Here is a 24,551-nt window from a genome sequence, read left to right on the forward strand (position 1 = left end):
TGTTTAGAATTTCTCATTTTGCACAAATGTTGTGGTATGCAAATTATATGTTTTTCCTCTTCTCAATGATTTATTTAATTTATACATAGGATATGTATATGGAGAATTTTTTTTGTGATGTTGTCTACTCAAGGCTTTATGTTGTGTTTTTCCTATTTTTAATATTTTATGCACTTGTACTTGTATATACTCTGTATAATTTGCCCTTATACACACTTTGTGTACAAAGTGTACACAAAATGTATAAGTTTTCCTTGTATACATCATATGAAAGTGTACAAATTGTACTTTATACACTCCCTATGTATAAGCGATACACATACTAAATACAAGTGTATATATTCTCCATGTATAGACACTGTGGTGAACAACATTCCATAAAGACTATTTTAGCATGGGCATTCAATCCACACAGTGTAGCGAGTCTACTAATAATATGTGTCATGACATTTTGAAGCCTATAAGTTATATATCTAATTATTTTATGGGCTTGATGACTTGGTGTCGGAATGAACATGATGAGGATTATAAATACAACCGATTCGAAACATTACCTATAATAAAAAGAAGATTAATATTAAAGCAAGCCACTCGATTTTACTCAAGAAAAAATGTATTACTTTTTTTGAAGAAGATTTTTATAGGGTGTTGATGGAATAGTATAGAATATAACTCAAGTGATTCTTCGATGTTTTTTTGTCAAGAGCATAGAGAATAAGGACCAGTCAATCCCTTGGGCTGTTCAGTTTGATGCAAAAGAGGGTAGAATTCAATGCACATATTGGAAGTTTGAGACGATGGGTGTATTGTGTTCTCACTACATGACAATTTTGAGGCAACTGTATATCATGAAAATATATGAGAAGTACCTATAGCTATGATGTTTAGTAAGAGTTAGGAAAGATATATATGCTGATTGCATATTCACAAGGGGAGGAAAGACATCTGAGGAAGGTTGTGGCATGATATTTAGAAATCATATCACTAGATTTTCATATCAAATTATCACATGAACATAGGACAATGAGGAGACAGAATAGTATATGATAGCTGCAATGAAGGATATGTCAGAGAATATTGACTTGATCGTTGATGGCAAGATAAAGAGCCACAAATTTGTAGGCAATACATAGGATGAAATTACAAAATTGAAAGACACATCAAAGTCTAGGTCTAAAGGCATTTATAATGCAAGGGTGAAGGGCCTCTGGAAAAAGAAGAAAAATTTGAAGAGTGAGATACAACATGTATATATGCTATGTATACGGGGAATTCATACATAATGTGTATATGTTGTACCTAGTGTGTACATAGTGTTCAACATGTACACAGGCTATGCAGAAAGGGAATTTATATATAGTGTATATGTTATACACATGATGTGTACTAGCTTATACACAGGATATGTTCTACCTTATACACACACTTGGTACAACATGTACATAGACTATGAGTCAATTTATTTATGCAGCCTATGAGTCAATTTATGTTTGATGAGCTAAAGTTAATTTTTTTAATAGTGAAACCTATCGTAGAGGCAATTACAACAAAACAGTATTCACCTTCAAGATAGTTCAAGTTCCCTAACATGTCTAAATGCTTCTTTGAGGAATATATACATGGTTCAGCAGGCAGGCAACCGATAACTACATACATAAGGAAGATAATGTATATCATTCCGTTAAACTGACATTTCCATTGAATTTAATTTTAGATTAATAATGATTCATTATAATAAATTAATGGTTCATTGTAATAATTTGTTTATGTTTTATTGTAATAATTTAAGGTACATTATAAAAATTGATGATTTATTTAATAACTAATGGTTTATTTGATAATTGATAATTCATTTAATAATTGATTTTTTGTACATGCCACATCTCTTGTACACGATGTGTTTAAATAGAATTTCACTAAATGTACTGCTTGTATATAGTATGTGTACAACTTATATATATACACACTGTGCGCAACTTGTACACAGAGTATGTATAACCAAAAAATTTATATATATTGTGCACAACATCTCACACAACAGAATTTTCACAAATACATTATTTTCATTTCATGCAAACAAATTTAATAATTTTTTACTACTAAAATGAATCCATATCTCCTATATATGGGCGGATCCCCATTGCATTGTATTTTAGTTGTAAAAAAGTTATCAAATACAATGTGTGTAAAACTAGAACTTTTATACATACTATATACAACATCTCACACAACATAATTTTATAGATGCTTAATTTTCATTTCTTGTATTTGATAACTTTTTTACTACTAAAATGAATCCACGTGCCCTGTAAATGGTAGTGTTTAAGTAGAGTTTCACATAATGTTTCGCTTGTATACAACCTCTATATAGCTTATATTCTATTTATATAACATGTTTGAATATCATTACCAAACTTTTTGGCCATCCCATCGAACAAAAGCTAAGAAATTCCTAATGGCCCCTCCCCAATTGTATTTTGAGAACTCATCTATGTTCTGGGCAATACTAATGAGCCTACTTGGGGTTTTGTAGTTATTTATGATAAAGAATAAATTGGATAACAAAAATACTATATACTTATTTATAATAAGGACAGTGGCTTGATATGTCGATGTTTTTTCATCTCATTTTTAATGTCGATTGCATATTATTAATAGCTCATGTTCCAAGCATAATACTTCACCACTATTTGGCAATCCGATAATTAGAGCCACCTCATCTGTTGTAAATTGAAGCTTATACTCCTTGATCATGAAGGCTTGCCTGCTCATATCCCATGATGATAGCAGTATGTAAATCAGGAATGTATTCCACTAAAATGGAGGGATCTCCAAAAATTGAAATATGTGCAACTTCATTAAAGTGCCCTCAACTTCATTGCTGAATATCCTGACAAAGGAGTCAAATATTGCTCTAAATATTGAGGTTTTACAATGGAAAGTAATCTTTAGGGTGTACATTTGCAATGAAAAATAGTCAATATATTTTTTTGTTAGAATGTGCTCTGCTACTTATACACACCCATTATATAAGTTATACACATAGATTGTACAAGCTTATACATATCTTGTGTACAAGCTATACATAGGATTTGTAAAAGAGGGATTGATACACACGATGTGTACAAATGAATAAAGAATTAAAAATAAGAAGTTAACAAGATATACCCAAGTGTATGTCGCCAAATTTTTCATTTGCTATCTTGACTGCTTCAACCTTGGTAATATTGTTGGATTTTTTAACTCCATTAAATTCTTTATTTTCCTCAAAACCAAGTGATATTCCAACATAGTTGGGCTAGTACACTTCACTTTATAGAAGCTGCACCAAATTTTTTTCCTTTTGGAAGTTTCTTCAAAATTGAGCTCACATTTTACTTAGAATGTGAGAGTAGTCTTTTTCTTTGTGCGTTTTATCTTGAAGATGCTAATATGGCTTGTACACACCCACTTTTATATAGGGTGTATACAAAATTATCTTGTACATATGGGGTATATAAAATCTCTTTGTACAAACCTTGTGTACATATACACAAGGAATATATAAATTACACTTATACACATCCTATGTATACTTTGTACATAGGAGTATATATATTTTCCTTATATATAGCCTGTGTATAATTTGTATATAGGAAGTATATATATTTCCCTTATACATAGCCTATGTACAACTTATACATGGAATATATAAATTCCTCTTATACACAGTCTATGTATAAGGGGAATCTAGGTTTGGGGACTTCAAATGAAATTTGAACATATTGAAACTAAAGTTGTTCATATTGAAGAGACTTTGTTGGAATATGTTACTACATGTCAAGCTGATAAAAAACGACCTCCGACAAATTCACATTCTACACATCCTGTGTACAAGTTTTACACAGTGTGTGTACAAGCTTGTATATAGTGTATGTACAAATTTGTAAACATATTGTGTACAAGTTGTACACATGATGTATAAAAATTTCTGTTGTACACACACTGTGTACAATATGTACATTCTGTGTACAAGAAACTTTTAGAAGGAATAAGCAAAAGATGCTTTCGTCCAGCTTTTGCAGTGTGAACTGTATTAAACAAATTATGTTGGAATATATCACTTAGCTAGGAGGAAACAACATAGGAATTTTATATAGCATTTGCGGAGAAACGTCAAACATAGTATGTAACTTTGTCATTCATGCCTTCAACAAATACATGGATACAATACCTTCAAAATAGAAAGAAAAAAAAACTAAAAACCATATTTAACCAATAAAAAAACTCCTTTTTACTCCAAAATGCGGCAACATTCAAAAATATAGTAATGAAACATTCAAACTTACACTGGCCTAAATCTGACCTTCTTAATATTGCTATTGGATGATGCCTAAAGAGGATGAAGAGAGCGAAGCAAGATAGATCTTTCAAAAATGAACCACTCCTAAAGGAAATGATAAACCGATTCTTGTTCAAAGATGAAGAGCGTCTGAAGGAGACGAGAGCAATCTTTATTCAACAATGAAAATCAACTTCTCAAATTTCAAACCCTAAACCTTTTGGTTTGCCACGGTTTTAAAAGTGAACAGACAGGACAACGACAGTGGCAAACTTTTTTCAAAACTACCATTGGCACCAGGCCGGATCGTTGGATTATGAGTTATATATATATATATATATATATACATCACAAAAATTTATCTTGACCAGGCACGAATCTCGATGCAAAATCAAGTTGGAAACTTCTAAAATTAAAATTGGGACCATCCAAACTCTGATTTCAGCAAACTTATAATCGAACTGAGCGTCTCAAGAATACAAACCCAACGACACCAAATCCAACCCAATCCGAGCCCAAATGATCCCAAATCAAGGACCCGAAGCGCTGTTAGAAGTTTCAAACCACAATTTGGGTTACCAAACGGTTTCCAAACATGGTGTACTTATAGTCGAATCGAGCAGCTCGACGAGACGAATCCAACGAACCCAAGATCACTGAATTCCGACATCACTAAAACGTTCAAATGTCCATCAAACGGTTCATGATCAAGGGATTCAACATCGGCCGTCCATCCAACCACTCCCCATTTACCCTTGATCTCTAGCCTATTTACGGGCTATGCCACTCCATAAATCTATAAATAGACCCCTCATTTCTCTTGAAATGGGCTCCAAGAAAGAAGAGAAGAAGAGAAGAGAAGGAAGAAGGTCTTCCTCGACCACCGACTGAGTTATGACCTCCATCACCAGACAATAAGCTTTTGGACCCCTGTCTCCTACCGACTACGGTACTTCCGACCTGCATCACCTACTATGGTCCTTCCGACCTCCATCACCAAACAACGGTCTTCCGACCTCCATCCTATCGACTATGGTCATGCCAACCAAACAAACATGTCTATATTGTAACTACCACCTTGTAATGCGCTTTATATGATATACATTTATAACATCAAGCCAAGACCTTCTCCGTAAGAAGGGCCTCATTTGTAATCGACTGCAAATACTAGTGGATTCATTCAAATTGGGCCAGGCCCCGTGATTTTTCCCCTTTTTCAGGGGTTTTCACGTGAGAACTTTGGTGTCTCTTATGAATGCTCCACCCTCTCACTTTTCTGATTGTGTGCTTGGTATTCGTACAATGCTAGGACGTTAAACTATATATCTCTACCACCACGAATACTCCAGGACGCAACAATATATATAATCTAAGTATACAATCCAAATATCATAATGTAATTGAAGTCCAAATGCAAAAGTAAATATCATATTATAATTGAAGTCCGGACGTAAAGATGTGTCCTCACTTTGCTAGTGATAATTTGAGGAGAAATTATTACGTGCGGCGTCTGGATTCGCCCGAAGACAAATAAAAATGTGCCACGTTACTAAAAAAAAGTACTACACTCATTACCTTTATGTACCGAAAACATAATCAGACGGAAGAACCGCACAGTATCCGTATATAATAATAGCTCTAATTTGAGCCCGGAAGACACTTACCAAAGCCATGTTTAAACTCGAATTTCCAATTTTCAAGGAGGAAATCGTAATTTTTCTTAAATGCCCATTTCTAGTTACTTGTGGGAACCAGAAGCGGTCATTTTAGAGAAATGCTTGGCCTTTAGGTTCAGCCTCATCCACTTTACTTCTCGGTTCCTTCAATCTTCTGTATTGGCCGTTCAAACTTCAAAGCGTACCCAATTGGGGCAAAGCAGAGCTTCCAAGTTCACTACCTTCGCTGTGCCGCGGCCGTACTCCCGTGAAGTAGACATGATCAACGCTGGATGTTTCGCGTGCGCCAATTCCATCCTCCTCTCTCATCTGACTAAATCTTCTATTGCTACCCCATATTTTCCTATTTCCTTCCAAAACCATAGCGCGCACAAACCGTTAACTGCTTGCAGCCCCAACTCAAAGATCCAATCTTTCCGAGTTAATGTAAGTTTTACCCTTCTCTCTCTAGCGATTATTATTTTTTTCTTTTTGGTTTGTAATTTCCAAAGGCTAACTGCTGCAAAACAATAAGATTGCGTTTGCATTTTGATGCCAAGGTTAGTGAGCTACGGGCTTACAGGTAGGAGTGTTTTTTTATTCTTCTAGTTAAAAACAAGTAGCTATGGAGATGAAGGAAGAAAGAATCCTGATTATTTTATAGGAATGTAATGGAAGATGTTTTCACTTTATAGTGACGCATGAAATTGGAAATACCCTAAACACTAGATGTGTCAATGGAAATTAAGCGATTTATTTTCTTGTGGAGCAGTCTTTATCTTACAAAGACCCTACATCTTTTTATTTTTGGCTTATATATGTAACTAATCTTGTGCGCCCTCTTACAGGCAGCGGGTTTTAACCGAAACACAAAACCAAATAGCATTGTTTGCAGCGACTGTGATGGAAATGGTAAGTTAATTATTAAACTACTTCCTATCGAAAGTGTGTTTAAAATTACAGTGGAAAGTTTATTCTCAAAAAAAAAATTACAGTGGAAAGTTACTATTCAGTTCAAATGTTGTGCGCTAAAACTAACTCCAAGTGTTGGAAAAAATATGGAATTGATTCAAGCCAGCGGGTCTTGTTGTGACCTGTGTCTCTGACGGAAAGAATATCGAATTGTTTCAATGCCAGACGGTCCATGGCCTGTGGCAAGTTTGGAATTATTCCAGCTTTGTCTTGGATGAAATCCAGATATATTCGGCATGCTAATTATTCTTCCAGCATTGTTTCAAATAAGGATGTAGAATAGTAAAGCTTGCATATAGAGACAGATTTGAATTTTTTTCCCTTCCGTTTGTGTGTGCCTTTGTAACCTATAAGAATAGGTGCTATATGCATTATAAATGAATAAATACCTCTCCCTCCATTTTTAGATGGAATCATAGCAAGGAGTATTTTCACTGCCTCTTCTATACTAATCTCTCATCGAGCAGCCTTTGCCATATTCGAACCCACATCCGAATCCATTATGACCACTCCACCAAAAAGTTATTGAATCATTGGGCTCCAACATTGTTTCTCACATAGTGCAAACCAATAACAACAATAGCAACAACATCAAGCCTTTATCCCACTACATGGGGTTGGCTACATGAATACATTTTTTTCCATTGTGTCATATTAATAGTCAAATTATCATTTAAATAAATTAAAAAGATCATTTCTAATGCTTTCTAATAAAGTTTTTTTAGGTCTACATCTAACCTTCTTAACACAAGTTGGATCTAATACATATAGTCTTTTAACCAGGTCATTGAAAGGCTTGTTTTATGTGACTATACCATCTAAGACAACTCTCAATTATCTTATCTTCCATTGGAGCTACTCCAACTTTTTCACGTATATACTTATTTCACATTCTGTCTCTAAGAGTACACTCATCCACTTGAGCATCCTCATCTTTGCAACACTTAACTTAATTTTATGCTTCTCTTTTAATGGCCAATATTCTGCTTCATAAAACAACGCAAGTCTCACCACCTTTTTATAGAATTTTCCTAAGTTTGAGAGATAATTTTCTATCACACAACAGACCCAAATCATTCCTCCACTTCAACTATCTAACTTGAATTATACTAATAATATCTTTATCTATTTCACAATCACCTTAAACAATAAACTCGAAATATCTAAAACATGTACTCTTTTTTTATGACTTGATCGTCCAAAGTCACAATCCCCTCGTAGGTCTATTACTGATAAAATTGCACTCAATGTATTCAATTTTATATCTAATCAAACAAAAACCTTTAAACTATAAGGGTGACTTCCATAATTCAAGCTTTCCTTCAACTCCCTCTTTACTCTTATCAACAAGAAGAATATCATCAGCAAAAAGCATACACTAGGGTACATCCTCTTGCAATGTCTAGTAATAACATCCATGACTAAAGCAAATAGATATGGGCTTAAAGTTGATCTTTGATGTGATCTAATTGAAATAGGAAAATACTTGTTCAAACCATCTTGTGTTTGAACACAAGTAACAACTCCTGCGTACATATCCTTAATGATTTGAATATAAATATTATTAACTCCTTTCTTTTTTAGTACTCTCCAGAGCACTTCTCTTAGAACTTTATCACGTGCATTCTTTAAATCAATAAATCTCATAAGTAGATCATCCTCATGCTCTTTATACTTCTCAATCAAACCTTTCAATAAATGTGTAACTTCTATAGTAGACCTATTCGGCATGAATTTAAATAGATTTTGAGAAATGTTAGTATCACGTGGTAATCTATACTCAATTACTCTCTCCCATAGTTTTAATGTATGACAAATGCTAACAATGGCAAAATAAAAAACCTCGAGTATGATGTGATCACTGTAATAAACCACCGTTGAAATATCCACAGGAAGCTTGCCAACTAGAAGAATAAGACAAATGGCTGACCCACTCTTGCATTCTCTTATGCAAATGAATCATCAACAAATCTATTCAGTAAATAGCATATGAATCATCTTTTAAAATTATGAAAATTCAATTCCATATCAAATACATACACGTAGTGGTTCTCTTCCACAAATAGGTAATTTTGATCATGTTGCTGTATCTTATAGTCAAACTTTTGTCCTAAATCATTGATCCAGGGGCATGTGATCACATAACTTCCTTTCATTTATTATTTGATAATTAGTAATCATGTTTTGAAAATGAAAGGGTTAGGATTGTTGATGTAGTTTCTTGCCCATCATGAGGAAGATTAAAACTTTGTTTGACTACTGCTTTTTAAACAACTTTTTAGTACAAAAATTTTGGGACAATTTTTTAGAATTTTTGTACTAAAAATTTACTTTAGAAAGCAGTAAGAAAGATGTCTCAAACGAAGCCTAAATTTGAATCAATTCAATGACTACCAAGTGTAAATCAATTGTGGTTTGCAAACACAATAGGAAGATGACGGAAGTTCACCATAGCTACAAATTCTTGGTCAATCTAAAGATCAAATTTGAATCATTATGATAATTAGGGAAAATTTCAGTCAACTCAATGACTACAAGTAAATGAATTGTGGATTGCAAACAAAATAGTGTTAGTTCAGTGTGGAATTTGATTGTGTTTATCAATTGGGTGTTCGGGGGGGGGGGCTCTTTGTTTATTTCATCGGAAAATGTCTAACAAATAATGTAGTGTCGGGGCGCCAACAAACAATAGCAGGAGTCCTCCCCCTGCTTGAGTTCATGTGCTTTGCACCTGTAAATTTTTTTTTGTACAACTCCCCGACGCTGTGTACCCGAGCGCCCCGGCGCTGCATTATTTGATGAACATTTTTTGTGAAATTAACAGAGAGCGGAGCGCTACAATGTTGTATTCTCGGCATGATAGCATTTTTAGAACCAGATGATAGAGGTTGAGCATCGCAATGCTCCAAACTGGCGCCACAGTGTTTTGATGCAAACTGAACAATTTTCTTTCTCATTTTTCTTAAGGATGGCATCCATTGGTGTTACTTAACTTTCTCTTTTGTTTTGAGTGTGAGAATGGTGTAAGAGTGAGGATAAGTAAGAAGAGAGCGAGAGAAGAAATACCTGTACTTATTTCTCCCCATTTTCATAGTGAATTTCTTAGTGTGGTATGACTCCGTGGTTTTTTCCCGATTTCGAATTTTTCTACCTTAAATCCTAATGTCCATTTACTTTATGCTGCATTCTATTTTTTCTTATTTATTTCATGCAGTGTTTTACTTTCATCCCCAATAACTGGTATCAAAGCGAAGTTGTTTAGTTCGAGTGGAAGTAATGGTTGATGAAGTAAGGTAAAAGATTAAGAAGTTCAACTGTTTGAACTTCACACTTTGGAGGATGCAAATTGAAGATTTGTTGTATCATAAAAAGTTGTATTTATCATTGAAAGAAATTACCAAGAAGCGGGCTCTATGACTATGGATGAGTGGGAGGTTCTTGACTGGATTGCATTTGGTTTGATATGACTTTCACTTTTCTTATTTGTTGCATTCTACATTATAAATGGGAAGACTACAATTGATCTCATGGCTGCACTAAATAAGATGTATAAGAAGCCTTCGGCCTCAAACTAAGTATTTTTGATGAAAAAGTTATTCAACATGAAGATGTTAGATAACACTCTAAGACAGAATAACTGAATAATCTTAACACTCCAATGACAGAGTACTTGAATAATTTGAGCACCTCAATGACAAAATACCTGAATAATCTGAACACTGTGATGAGTCATTTGTGTTCAGTTGGCATCAAGTTTGATGATGAGGTGAGAGCGTTGTTGTTGTTATCTTCATTGCTAGAAAGTTGGAATGAGCTTATTACTATTGTGAGTAACTCTTCAGGAAGTTCAAAGCTGAATTATGATGATATTATGAGGTTAGCGCTTAATGAAGAGATTCGCAGGATGGCAAACGGTGAATTTTAAAATTTTGCTCTAAATGTTGAAGTAAGAGGGAGGTTTAGAGAGAAATCCAATTAGAGGAAGAGAGGAAAGTTTACTTTAGGTAGAGGAAAGGTTGTGGGCTGGAAATGTGAAAAGAAGGGCCATTTGAAGAAGGATTGTAATGTCACAACCCATCTTGATACAACTCGATATCATATAGGTCATAGCATGTCCGATTGTGGAAAGAATAACCCCAAGATCTAGTCAGAGAAACACTTGAACAAATCTTCCAAATTATACATTACATAGAGTCACTAGTGAATCAAATATAAAGCAGAAGACTACTGAATCTCAAAAATAATTTTTTATATATCATATTAAAACATATACAGTTTGAAGTCTATCTACAAAATGCTATATAACAGAGAAAAATAAAATAAAAGCCAAGCCTGCAAAAATCAACTAATAAAAAGAGCATAACTACAACATAGATCGGAGCTAGTTATCTAAACTACTTAGCTCGTTCCTTACCCTTCACTTGGCCTAAAAATGTAAGTAAAAGTATAAGTGAGCTAACACAGTTCAGTAGGCTATCGCAACCTAAATCATAAATAGAAAACTAAAACCAAAAGAAAATATCGTGATGTAAAATAAGCTAAAGTATTGTACGGAAAATTGAAATTGAAACTAAAAAAGAAGCTGAAACTGAAATCAAATGAATTATAAGCAAATATTCATTTTATCAGAATGGCTCTCAGCCCAAATTTTCATATATATTTATAGCTTTGTTAATAAAATCTCACCTCGGTTGCCAATTGGCATCGCCATAATAGAATCTCACATCGATCATCCAATAGCGCCGGCATAACATCACATCACATCCTCGCACATTTCTTTCACCATTATACATATTTTTTGATACATTTCATTAATTAAAACATAATTAGACTCAATTCATAAATTACCAAAATGCCTTAACGGTAGGCAACATAAATGCTACCGAGTAAAAATTTACAATTTTCAAATATAACCAAATTATCAAAGATTGTGTAAAATATCATGATAAGATATTAATCGTACTATGATACTATTTTCCAGAGTTTGAATTATTTTCTATTTTATGAAAATCATACAAAATCCAAAACGCCTTGTGTAAAATTTTCAAAATGTATTCAAAATGTTCGTAGTCATTATTTTTACAACATATAAAAAGTTATGTGATGAAAGGTCTACCAATACAAAGTTATCCTCATTTTTCATAATGGAAATATAAATTTTATCATAAAAATTATAAAAACATCGGATTAATGAAAACTGAGATAGGCAAAATTATATCTATCTCGAGGCGAACAATTTTCCCAATTAACTAGAGGCTAAAGACTGCTCGAAACAGCTCAAAATCCTTTCTTTCCTCTCCAAATCCTCTCCTATCCTGACGCCAACTACATACGATCAAATGAAATGAAATAGTACTTTCAAAATATATTTAACACTACAATCCGAGCACTGCGGCGCTATAATCCAAGCACTGTGGTTCTAGTTCAAAACTCAAAAATCCGATGTTATAGTGCTGTAATGTCACTATTTAGCCGCTAGTACTATAGCAGCGTTGAGGTGCTCGGACACAGCGCTTGAGGCGTTCAAATAGTAACATTTCTTAGATTTTGTCGAAATTCACACCCAATACTTGAAGCTCATTCTAGAACACATACAATCATTTTCATGCATAAAAATATACTCAAAGACATACAAATGGGTTCAAAACTCAAAGTTTCAAATATTTACCTTTTTTTAATCGGGTAAACTAGTCTAAATTGGACTCTGATCCTGGAGGTCTCACATGTACAATTTCAAAGAAGGCTAATGGTGGAGGTCAAGACAAAAATCACTCTGCAAATATATCTATGGAAGAGTATTAGTCAGATTATCTGATTTTATCTCTAGACAATTGTAAAATTTGGGTTATAGATTTAGGTGTTTCTTTTCATGCAAGTCCTAATAAGGAGATGTTCAAGAACTACACTTAAGGTGATTTGGGTAAAGTGTATCTAGGAGATAACTAGCCCTGCAGTATTGTTGGGCAGCGGTATGTTGATATCATAATGCCATATGGGTCAATTTGGAGACTCAAGAATGTTAGGTATGTTCTTTGTTTGAAAAGGAGTTTAGTTTCTATGAGTTAGCTTGCAAACTCGGGTTCATGTAACATTATTTACAGGAGATTTATGGAAGATGATAAAGGACTATGATTATAGCTCATGACAGTATTAAATGTACCCTATATATTATGAATAAAAGATCATATTCTATTAGAGTAGCTGATTCAAATGTTGATGGGGTTGTTGGCATCAAAGACTTGGTCATATGAGTAAGAAAGGTATGTATATTCACTTCTTACTGGAGGAAAGCTTCTTAGTCTAAAATCTATAAATTTAGATTTTTATGAAGATTGTGTATATAATAAGCAACATAGGATAAGTTTTTTCAAATACTAGTTTAAAGGTCAAGTCAAAGAAGCTGGAGTTAGTGTATGCTGATGTATAGGATCTTGCTCTTGTTACTTCTATAGGAGGATCTTTGATTTTTTTTTTATTGATGATCACAACAGTGGGATAAAGGCTTGATGTTGTTGATGATCACAACAGGAATGTATAGGTGTACTTCTTAAACACAAGTCAGATGTGTTTGATGTATTCAAAAAATGGAAGGTTGTAGTTGAGATTGAGACAGATTTGAAGCTCAAGTGTTTCAGATTAGATAATAGTGGCGAGTATTATGATAAGAAATTCAAGAAGTATTGTGCTTTGAATGGGATCATGTATGAGTTCATTGTTCCAAGAATACCACAACATAATGATGTTGCAGAGCACATGAATAGAATTATCATTGAGCGTGCCAGAAGCATGAGGTTACATGTTGGTTTACCTTAGTTATGGGTAGAGGTAGTTAAAATGTGAGTAATCGTGGCCCTTCGGATTCTTTGAATGAGGGGTTAGCTGAGGAAGCATGTAGTGAAAAGGAGGTTTAGTTTATCTCACCTTAAAGTTGTTTATTATTCATTCTATGTTCATATTGATACAGGGTTTAAGAGCAAACTTGATCCAAAATCTATAAAGTGTATATTTATTGGATATGGTTCAGATGAATTTGACTATAAATTTTGGGATTATCAGGATTAGAAATTCATTAGGAGCATGGATGTAAAATTTAATGAAAATAAAATTTACAAGGATGAAAATGAAAATATTGAAAATATTTTCGTATATGTTGAACTAGAGGATGATGATGATAAAAAAATAAAGTTAATAAAGTATAGAGAGTACCTCAAACACCTGCAACTGAAATTAGGAGATACAGCAGAATCTTAGGACCAGTATAAAGGTATTATGCTTCCTTATATTATTTATTGCTGACAGATAGTGGTGAACTAGAGTGCTATGATGAGACCATTCAAATTAATGATTCAAAGAAGTGGGAGCAAGTCATGGATGATGAGATGCATTTACTTGATTTAAATTAGACTTGAGATTTGACACAACTATAAGATGGTAAGAGAGCACTACATAATAATTGGGTTTACAGATTGAAAGAAGAACTTGATGGTAGTAAGCGCTACAAGGTTATGCTTGTAGTCCACTGATTTCACTAAAATTTTCTCTAGAGTGGTAAAGATGATTATAATCAGAGTTGTACTACGCATGGCAGTAGTGGAGGATTTACATATAGAGCAGATGGATATAAAGGAAACATTTCTTTATGGTAAGCTTGATGAATAGTTATACATGGTGCAATCTCAGGGATATATGGTCAAAGGTAATAAAGATTTGATGTGTAGGTTTAAGAGGATCTTATATGCATTAAAGTATATAAAGATATCGGTACAGGAGATTTGATAGGTTTATGTCAAATAATGAGTATACAAAGTGCCATATAGATCACTGATAATTTTTCAAATATTTGATAACTGTTATATTATTCTTCTTTTGTATGTGGATGACATGTTGGTTGCTAGATCAGATATAAAGAAGATAAGATGTTTGAAGTAACAATTATCGAAGTAGTTTGAAATGAAAGATCTGGGTCTAGCAAAAAAAATTATTGGTATGAGAATTAATAGGAATAGAAGTGCAGGTATACTAAAGTTGTCTCAGACAGAATACATTGAAAAGGTGCTTCAAAAATTCAACATAAGTGAGGCAAAGCCAATTTGCACTCCCTTGGGTAGCCACATTCAGCTATCTAAGGAACAATCGACTAAATCTAAATCATAATAAGAACTAATAGAGAGGACTCCATAAACTTTAGCAGTTGGAAGTTCGATGTATGTTATGATATGCATGAGATCTGATATTGTATATGTAGTGAGAGTATTCAGCAAATTTATGAGTGACCCAGAAAAACTTCATTGAGAGGTGGTTAAGTGGATTCTCAGGTACTCGAGAGGATCAATTGACAAAGTTCTTTGATTTAGAGGTGTAGGGATTGCTCTACAGGGGTATGTAGATTTTGACCTTGCTAGAGATTTTGATGGTAAGAGGAGCACAACATGCTATATCTTTACTTTGGGAAAGACTACAGTGAGTTGAGTTTCCAAGTTATAGAAGATTGTTGTGCTCTCAACAACAGAAGCTGAATACATTGCTATCACTAAGACTAGCAAGGAGATGACATGGTTGCAAATCTTATGGTTGAGGAATGAGAAGTTGCATAGTAACAACATGGGTGGTATTTATCTAGCTAGGAATGTTGCATTCAATGCTAGGATGAAGCACATCCAGCTTTGGTATTATTTCATCATATCATTTCTAGAAGATGGTCAGTTATCTTTGGAGAAGATACACACAACCCGAAATTCTGTAGACATGTTAACTAAGACGTTGATAAACTAGTTGGCCTTCGTGGAGGATGAGAGCAGGGGTGAGCCACACTATAAGTATTATGATCGATGTTACAGATCAGGAGAATGATTGATTGCAATCAGTTTCCAAGTGAGAGATTGTTAGTGCTGTGTGAAATCTAATTGTGTTGATCAATGTGGTGTTTGCTAGGGGGGGGGGGGGGGGGGGGGGGGTCCTCCCCTTGCTCTATGTACCCGATTTTTTCCCTGTATAATACTTCTTCATTGTGTACCTGAGCACCTTGTGTTGCATTATTTGCTGGACATTTTTCTATGAAATGAATAGAAAGAGAATGTCGCAACGCTATCAGACGAACCAAATGATAAAGGTTAAGCACCACAGATCTCCAAATTGGCACTGCAACACTTCTAGGCCTACTTAACAATTTTCTTTCTCATTTTTCTTAAGGGTGACATCCCTTGGTGTTACTTTTTTTTTGTGAGAATGATTTAAGAGTGAAGAGAAGCAAGGAAAGAGTGATAGAGAAGGGAGATATGTACTTCTTTCTCCCCATTTTCATATAGTGAATTTTTCTTGGTGTAGTGTGGCTTCGTTGTTTTTTTTCGAATTTTGAGTTTTTCCACGTTAAATCTTGGTGTCCATTCACTTTAAATAATAATTTTAGGATTGCTGAAAGTTGTTATGATATTTGGAAATTGCTCTTTATTATCAATAAAAAAATTCTAAAAAATAAGATGGACTTTTAACTAAAATTTAAATTGGAATGACTAGAAAGCCGTTTGAATAATTAAAATTTATAATCAAGCATTTCAGATTATATTTGTTTATAAATAATTCTTTTTTAAAATAATAAATTATCAATGATAAATAATACAATTGTTTATGGAAAGAGTTAGATTATTGAGCAAATTCATCAAAAGTGATTGTCATTTATGATAAAATAGTTATGTAACAAGTATATATAAATAACACTTATAACACTTATGCACATAAGGGATAAGACTTGGACGACTTTTAGGCTTGATTTGGCTAGGGCTTTGAGTGCAAAACAATAGAGAGAGATTGAGTGAACTAGAGATCGAGAGTCAATGGAAAGCGTTGGCTATGACCCAAGCAAGCGAGCGACGTTGGGTGTGTGCGACGACGGTAGCTTCAACTATGCTTAAGTCATTCAAAGCAACCAAAGTGGAAAAAATGCACGAATGATTAATCCAAATTCAAGTTTAGAACTACTTATAGCCACTACATTTTCTTTTTTGCCTTATCATATAACGAAATCCCCTCCAATGAATGTACAATAGTCAGACTGGAATTTTGATAAATAATGTTTTAGCCTAATCTGCATATGTATGGACTTCTGCTTAAATGTTTATTAGGCATACGACATTGGAGTCATGCTAGAGAAAATGCAATATTATGTGATGCTGGAAAATATTCATAAATTGGTTATAACTTTCTTGATGTGATAAGATCGCTCGTATGCCAAATTAATGGAAATCTGATGGCTTTTTGATCTCCTTTTTTTCTAAATTTGAATGTCTTTAAATGGCTAGATTCTGCATTAAATTCACCCCTTTGAATGATAGGGAATGAATAAGGCTTTTAGAGAGATAATTATGGAGAGAAAATGGGGGCATATTTTTATGTAAAAGGGGAACCCGATAAGTATTTCTTCGGACTGATGAAGCTATGGTAGGGGGAGAGGTGGAGAGGAGAGAGAATAGGGTAAATATTCATTTGAGTTACATATATTGCTGGAACTAAAAGCTATTATCGAAATTTTTCTTTCCGACTGTTTTCTAATAGACGAGCGCATTATTATAACAACCTTGGCCTATCACGCTGCTGCTAAATCGTTAAAGCACTTGGGAGCTGTTGTTCTTGATGCCAAAATATTACAGGTGCAATATTATGCACGCAATGCAAAGGAACTGGGGTAAATTCTGTTGATCACTTCAATGGACAATTTAAGGCTGGTGGATTATGTTGGCTTTGCAGGTAAACCAGTTCATTATTCTAAGTTATTGCATTTCATTTCTATGTGAATCTTTGTAAAGCATTTTTTTTTTTTTCGTCATTGTCTGTTTCTTTTTGCAAGGGGGAAACTGGATATCTTATGTGGTAATTGCAATGGTGCGGGCTTTGTTGGTGGCTTCATGAGTACATATGATGAATAGATCATGAACAATAAAGGTTCCATAAGTTTGTGTATGATGGAGCATTCTGCTTCGAACTCACATGCCTTTCTACTTTTAATAATCATGTACTCCGTGATAAGTTATGCTTGTAGTTATTGTTAAAATGTCTACTATTTGATCCTACATGTCTATATAGCTCAAAGAAGGCTATACTAATTTGAATGCACTTAAATACAGTAAAATTTCAAATCATGCAGGATCTCAAAGCAAGTGTGTATGATGATGATGCATCAGATTATGCAGGTTATTATTCCTTCATTACCAATGCCTTTGAAACATATAAATGTGACGCATAATTCCTGATGATTTGTCATCACAAGTTCAAATCTGAAGTGTATGATATGTACCATAAAATATATATGAAACAGTACACAAAATGAATTTATTCATTGTCCTAACCAGAGATATTCATATATCATATGAGGAGGCTAGGCAGAGAGGCCTGCAAGCAAGAAAGATGGGAATGTGAATTCCTTCAAGATCCTCCAGTCCCTAATTACAATACATAAATCAGGATGCATATAATGAGGCTAGTCACTCATCATGTGTAGCTGTTGCAGCTTTGCCAGTTGCAATGGTGGTGGTGACATTGCTGCTGAAGCGTCTGCTGCAGTTGTTGAAGCCATACCAAACTCCGGAAGGAATGGGAGAGCCATAGTAGAAGGTAATATAGCGCTGGTAGTAGGGATCATAGACCTCCACCCATTCAGGAATCCAACCATCGGGGCCATCTCGCCATAAGTAGAGATAGCAAGTGCCATAGCCGCATGGCCCTGCTATGTCATAAGTGTCTGTCGAGCACCGCTCAAATGCTTTACCATATGGATCATCCAGCCCTGGCGCATACACCTGAAACACAAAACTCTCAAATGCTTTGCGTTATAACCTTTATTTTTCAACAACGCCATTAAACTGTAGCTGGAAAAAAAATTCCCCAACTTTTTTTTTTTTCTCGTAACCTTCCGAGTAGCGTGTGCTGGTGGCTTCTCTATTTGCTTAAAATAATAAAAAATAAATAAATAAGAGAGATGTTTCCGAGTATATCTTATTTACTTGAACGAGGATGCTAGGGTAATTTGGTTTACATTATTTGCTTCATGCGACTGATTTCAAGAGGAGCCAAAGAACTGCATGCATGTTTGAGTCCTGAGCATGCATAAACGCAAATTTGATCCTATTTGATATCTATTTTAGGCAGGATTTGATCAATATTTAGCTTAAATTTAGATAAATATAAATTTCGAGATTTTAAATTCTATTATTTTGATAAATTGTATTTTAACCCACCCCGCTATTTGTTAACAATTTCTCTCTCATAAATCTTAAATCTTGAAATAATAGTTTATCAGGAGTTAGCAAGATTTACTCGTTTTAAAAATATAACCTCTAAAGTTTTATTAAATCTGGATTTATAATCTTGCTTGCACCCAAACAGCCCCCATCCATTAATAACAACGTACTCATGAAAAAGCATTAAGCTGATGAGTTAGGTTATAGCTTCGACCGTGAAATTTCCTTCAATCAAACATGAAAATTCATTTTTTTTTTCCGCCATGAAATTACCGCTCGCAATTAAATGAAAATCGTAACTGAAATTAGTGTGTTACAGACCTGGTTGTTGTAGGCATCTCCAAAAGATAGGGCAACAAGGTCTCTGGTGACACGAGGGGAACGGCAGCTCGTCTTTATCATAACCCTATAAGAGCATCCCCTTGCCTTTGTAGAATCCAACGCCTACATTCCAATCACCACAATCAAATCAATCAAACAATTAAAAAATTAGAAGAGAGATTAAGGGTTATTACGGCCTGCCGCAACAACAGCTGATGCTGATGCTCAAGTTCCTCAGGATGTGGATGTGGCTGTGGATGTGGATGCGGATGGGGGTTCGCCGCTTCAGCTACCACTGTAGTGAATGAGAGTGCCGCCACAAACCCAACAAACAATGCGCGAGCAGAAGCCATCCTCACCAAGGTATTTGTGCCCTCCACCCTTTTTCTATCTTCCTCCTCCTCAGAGAGAGAGAGAGAGTCTTGGCTGTTGGAAAAAAGGGCAAATGTCCAGCGATGCGCAGTCAATGTGATTCATGTTGTGGAGCTTTGCCGACAATAAATAAATTGTTAAAGGGTGATCATAGCCGTTGATAGTAGTGGTAGGTTGGAATTCCATTCTTGCTTTAGATGGGTCATGTAATACGGAGTGTGTCCCATCTCAATTCTCCGTTTCTCTCTGCTTCCTATTGAAACCCTAAACGGCTAAAAGTCACTTTAACCAAAAAAAAAAAAAAAATCTAGTTTATTAAGGGATTTTTAGGTTGTCGATAAAAAGAGTATAAAGTATGTTAAGCATGATAGTTTTAGTATAAATATTTGATTTGAAGTAAAATAAATGTAGCATAAAATTTTGGTGTATTTTAAATACTTCATCTAGTTCACTTTGGGTGAGTTCAACATTGCAAGTTTCGCCACTAGAAGCTGCCAAGTGCTGGCCACCATCGGCACCTCCATCGCCGCCAACCACTGACCACTGCCCGCCATCACCCTTGGCTTCAACTGGCCACCCTCGATATCCACCCACCACCTCCAGCCAACCACCTCCTTTAGCCCTTCCTTGGCCATGGCATCAAAGGTTCTGTTTTATAATATTTCTGAATTTAACATACAATGCAGTGGCGCTGAGTCCCTTAGGCGCTGTGGTGCCACGCACTAAAACGAGTTTTTATATATATTTTTGTCTTCACTCGCCATCACTCTTTCAACTATGACTTGTTGTGGAAGGAAACAATGAGGAGATAGGAGAGAGAAATTGAGATTTTGGTTGTTGATCCATTTTCTTGCTTTTTACGAAAATTGCTCAGATAATAGTATGTGACTTTTATCATATTTTTGTTTTTAAAAATTTTGATTTTGATTATTTTGTTTCTTCCAAAATGATTTTATTGTATTTTCTCCAGAATTAGTGGACTTTTGCTGCGTAACTTTTTGTATATTGTAGCACCGATTAAGATATTTTGACTAGTTGATTTTATAGTTTCATTGGATAAAATGGTAATTATTGTATTTTATATGATATGCATAGATTTTGACATTTTAATGCAAACATACTATTAATATAAGCATTGCGAATGAGTGACAGTTACTGTACTCTTATGCAATTTTCTGATAGTTGTTGCTATATGTGTGATTAAGTAATAGTTGGTTGCTATTACTATTACAATAATATGTGTGAAAACAAATGATAGTTATTTACTAATGCTGGTTGGAAACTAACTGACCTGTAGAGCATGGTGGGCCAAGTTTTCCTTTAAATATTGTGGTTAGCGTTTAAGATTTAGGGTTTATGGTTTAGGGCTGTGGGTTTAGAGCTGATTAATATGACGTCGGCCAAAGAGTGACAGCTCTATTTAGTAAGCCAACGGTTATTAATTTAGTGATTACTGAAAAAACGCCACGAAAATCAGAACTCGTTAATTATTTAGTGTGATTACTAGAATGCATGTTACTGTACTTATTTATTATCACAGTACTATTTTACTGTTATTGAGCATGTGAGTTTAATTACTGGGCTTGTGATATAAGATATTGATTTGATACTGATATAAAATAAATGGACGTCATGTGTATACTCTTATGCAATTTTCTGATAGTGCTACGCATTGATAGGGATTCTGATAGTCTTTGTAGATGCTTCAGCTTTATTAATTTGTATGATTTCCTTTTTGATAGGATAATACTACTACGACGTATGATTTAAGAATGATTATTTATTATTTTTTTTGTTTTGACATTCGTACTGGGTTTATTGGTTTATATATTTCATTGTTTTCATATTGCACTGTTTTATTGGCCTCCGTGTCGTATCGATTTTTTTTTTTTTTTACAAGCTTTACTATTATTACATGTGTGTTTTACTATTTCAACATATATTCATAATTATACTATTTATCACTGTTATGAACTAATTGATTATATGCATATTATTTTTTATGTGCTTTGAGTTTAGTTGTAGGATTTTTGTGACCCGTGGGACTTTTTAGTTCATTATATATGTCTTAATGATTTCCGATCAGAAAGAAGGATCAAAAGTATGAGACGGATCATATACACGAGTCTTCATATTTTTCTGTCTTTTTGTCTTTTAATTATTCTTTTGTACCTAGGAGTGGGAAGATGAATTATTATATTTGTATGACTCCTAAGTATTGTACATAATTTTTTTTAACAATAAGTATAGATGTATATTAATGTTTTAATCTATAGAATCATTTTTGCTGATATTTATATTATTGAAAATATATAGATATATAGCTTTGGTTGTTATATTAAAAAATAAAAGATACAATTTTTTTCTCTAAATTAGATTTTGGGGCATCACAAACTTATTATCAGACTAATTTTTAAGAGAAGAATTGATTTGTTACTAGAGCTGTAGGAATTGAGTGTGAGTCGGATATGATTGAGTAGATTAAGATGCATTATTTTTCATACATAATTGATTGCACATGCAAATTATTCAAACAGAATTGTGCAAGTGAACAATTAAAATGGATTTGCTAGAGCAAAATATATCGAATGAACAAAACAATGCAACTCTAGTATCGTTAGACAATATTATGCATTTAGCTAGTGTTATAGCATAAGTAATGTGAGAGACACATAGTCAGATAGCTGGAAGCAGTGAAGAAGAGGTACAAACATTTACTTACATTTCATAAGCTAAAACCCTTGTTGTTCAAAGAAGCTATATGGCCTTAAGCAGCAAAAGATTGATTATTAATGATAGAAAAGATATTTGACAACATGCAGTGCTCAAAGAATCGAAAAGTATCATTAGCCATTTTTTCTATCTGAAGGTGAAGAGGAGAGATTGTGGGTAGGATAAAATAGAAGGAAGTTGCAGGAGAAACTTAGGGGTGTCAATATTTGACATAACTGAAACCTGACTTGAATCCGACCTAAAAATTTTCAGGTTCGGGTAAACCCATTTTGCAAATGGGTCGGGTTCCATTTTATGACCCTTTTTTTTTATTTTGGGTTAGCTTCAGGTCAACTTAAAAGCTTGAAACCAATCGAAAATTGACCTGGGTCACCCCCTCGCCCACAACAATCCCTCACTAGTGCCTGTAACGATCCCTCTCGCGCTTTCGCCCACACTCGCATCGCGCCCGCACCCAGGCCCCTTGATAAGATTGGAACAAATACGCAAGACAATAATGCAGTATAAAGCTGATTTTATTATACTGGCTGGGTAAGCTCCTCATTGTATCCATACTACTAAAGAAAAATGTTACAAATTTCTGCAAGGATTAAACAGAGAGTTGAGGTATCCATTATTACCTCTGCGAATTCAAGAGTTTTCTGAGTTGGTGGAAAGGGCTAGACTGATAGAAATTAATTTGATAGTACCGACATCGAGGTATGATATGAGCTCCAAATATGATGTGAGTAGGAAGAGGACCATGGATGAATTAAGTAGGGATAGAAAAAGTATCAGTGATAAGAAAATCATATATAATGATTCAAGTGGATCAGATCGATAACATCTACCAATAGCTATATCTACAAAGAATGTATCCATTATGGAATAAGACATTCAAGTTAGTGTTACCTATTGACAGGACAATATTTTCGATGCGGGCAATAAGGAGTATATAAGGTAGCATACTGTCCATAAAGAGGATATGGAGGAAGTACTGATTCTGGAGCAAGACAGTCAAAATAGACTGAAGGACAGAGGATTGTAGGATTCATTTTATACAGTAAAAGATCAATAAATAGAAATGATAAAAGACCTGTTGGTAGTCAGATGGAGTTTGTTGCACCAGGACTAACAACACCTAATCTAGTGATGCAACAGGTGTATAACTTGTAATATCAAGAAGACCGACAATAACATGAGAGTTCGACTAGTAAGCAGTTTTGTTTTAATGATTGATTAACATAACATTGCATATTGAATGACGTGTGATTGATTGAATTTTTGGATTGTATGACTGTTTGATAGAATTTGATTTGGATCCTTTGATGAGTTTTTTTTATTATTATTATTTGATTTTGACTAAGTTTGGGATAATTTTAGAAACGAATTTGTTTTATATGATTTATGCCCGAATCTTTAAGGGAAATATTGGAGACGTTTTTTTTTTTTTTCTAAAGATGAGTAGATTGTAATAATTTAATAATTATTAGAATATTCTTTATGTATGTAAGCATGCAATGTAATATACAGAATATTCTAAGAAATAAAGATGTGGTTTTCTTATTTACTTTGTGACAAGCATATTTTATTTTCCTACTTAGTTTACCTTGTATGTTTATTACAACAACTGGGCAATACAAGGTGAGTACTTTCCTTTCATGGTAATATGTAATGATAGCGACTTGTTGCCTTAATCATTTTATCCCTTTCTTGAGGCAAGTTTATAAATGTTCTACGTATTGCAGGTGGGAAATAATTCAGACTATGGCGTGTTGTACACAGTCTTTAGCTATTGATGAGGTGAGTTGTAGGTGATCACTCATGCGGTAGGGTGACAGATTTTAGTAAGCTTTAATCTCAGATTTATACATTTCTCCCACTTTTAATGTCGCTAACATCTACGCATCACCCACTAGATGATAGCAAGACTCAGCTCAAAGGACTCCAAAAGGGTGGAAGAAAATT

General features: G+C 34.2%; 2 protein-coding genes across 2 annotated transcripts; one reads left to right on the forward strand and one right to left on the reverse strand.

Annotated features, from left to right (window-relative positions):
* Positions 1 to 6,030: 6,030 nt before the first annotated feature.
* LOC110102022 lies at positions 6,031 to 18,030 on the forward strand. The gene is made up of 4 exons (XM_020830161.2): positions 6,031 to 6,423; positions 6,825 to 6,888; positions 17,592 to 17,688; positions 17,789 to 18,030. The coding sequence occupies exons 1-4, from the start codon at positions 6,046 to 6,048 to the stop codon at positions 17,865 to 17,867; spliced, it is 618 nt and encodes a 205-aa protein (XP_020685820.1). The 5' UTR covers positions 6,031 to 6,045; the 3' UTR covers positions 17,868 to 18,030.
* Positions 18,031 to 18,244: 214 nt separating this feature from the next.
* LOC110102023 (embryo-specific protein ATS3B) lies at positions 18,245 to 19,996 on the reverse strand. Its single transcript, XM_020830162.2, has 3 exons — positions 19,694 to 19,996; positions 19,500 to 19,622; positions 18,245 to 18,737 (listed from the first exon to the last, which is right to left on the reverse strand). Exons 1-3 carry the CDS (start codon positions 19,850 to 19,852, stop codon positions 18,423 to 18,425), a joined length of 597 nt encoding a protein of 198 aa, XP_020685821.1. The 5' UTR covers positions 19,853 to 19,996; the 3' UTR covers positions 18,245 to 18,422.
* Positions 19,997 to 24,551: the final 4,555 nt, after the last annotated feature.

The sequence above is a fragment of the Dendrobium catenatum genome, unplaced genomic scaffold (assembly GCF_001605985.2).
Source record: "Dendrobium catenatum unplaced genomic scaffold, ASM160598v2 fragScaff_scaffold_1021, whole genome shotgun sequence".
Taxonomy (NCBI): domain Eukaryota; kingdom Viridiplantae; phylum Streptophyta; class Magnoliopsida; order Asparagales; family Orchidaceae; genus Dendrobium; species Dendrobium catenatum.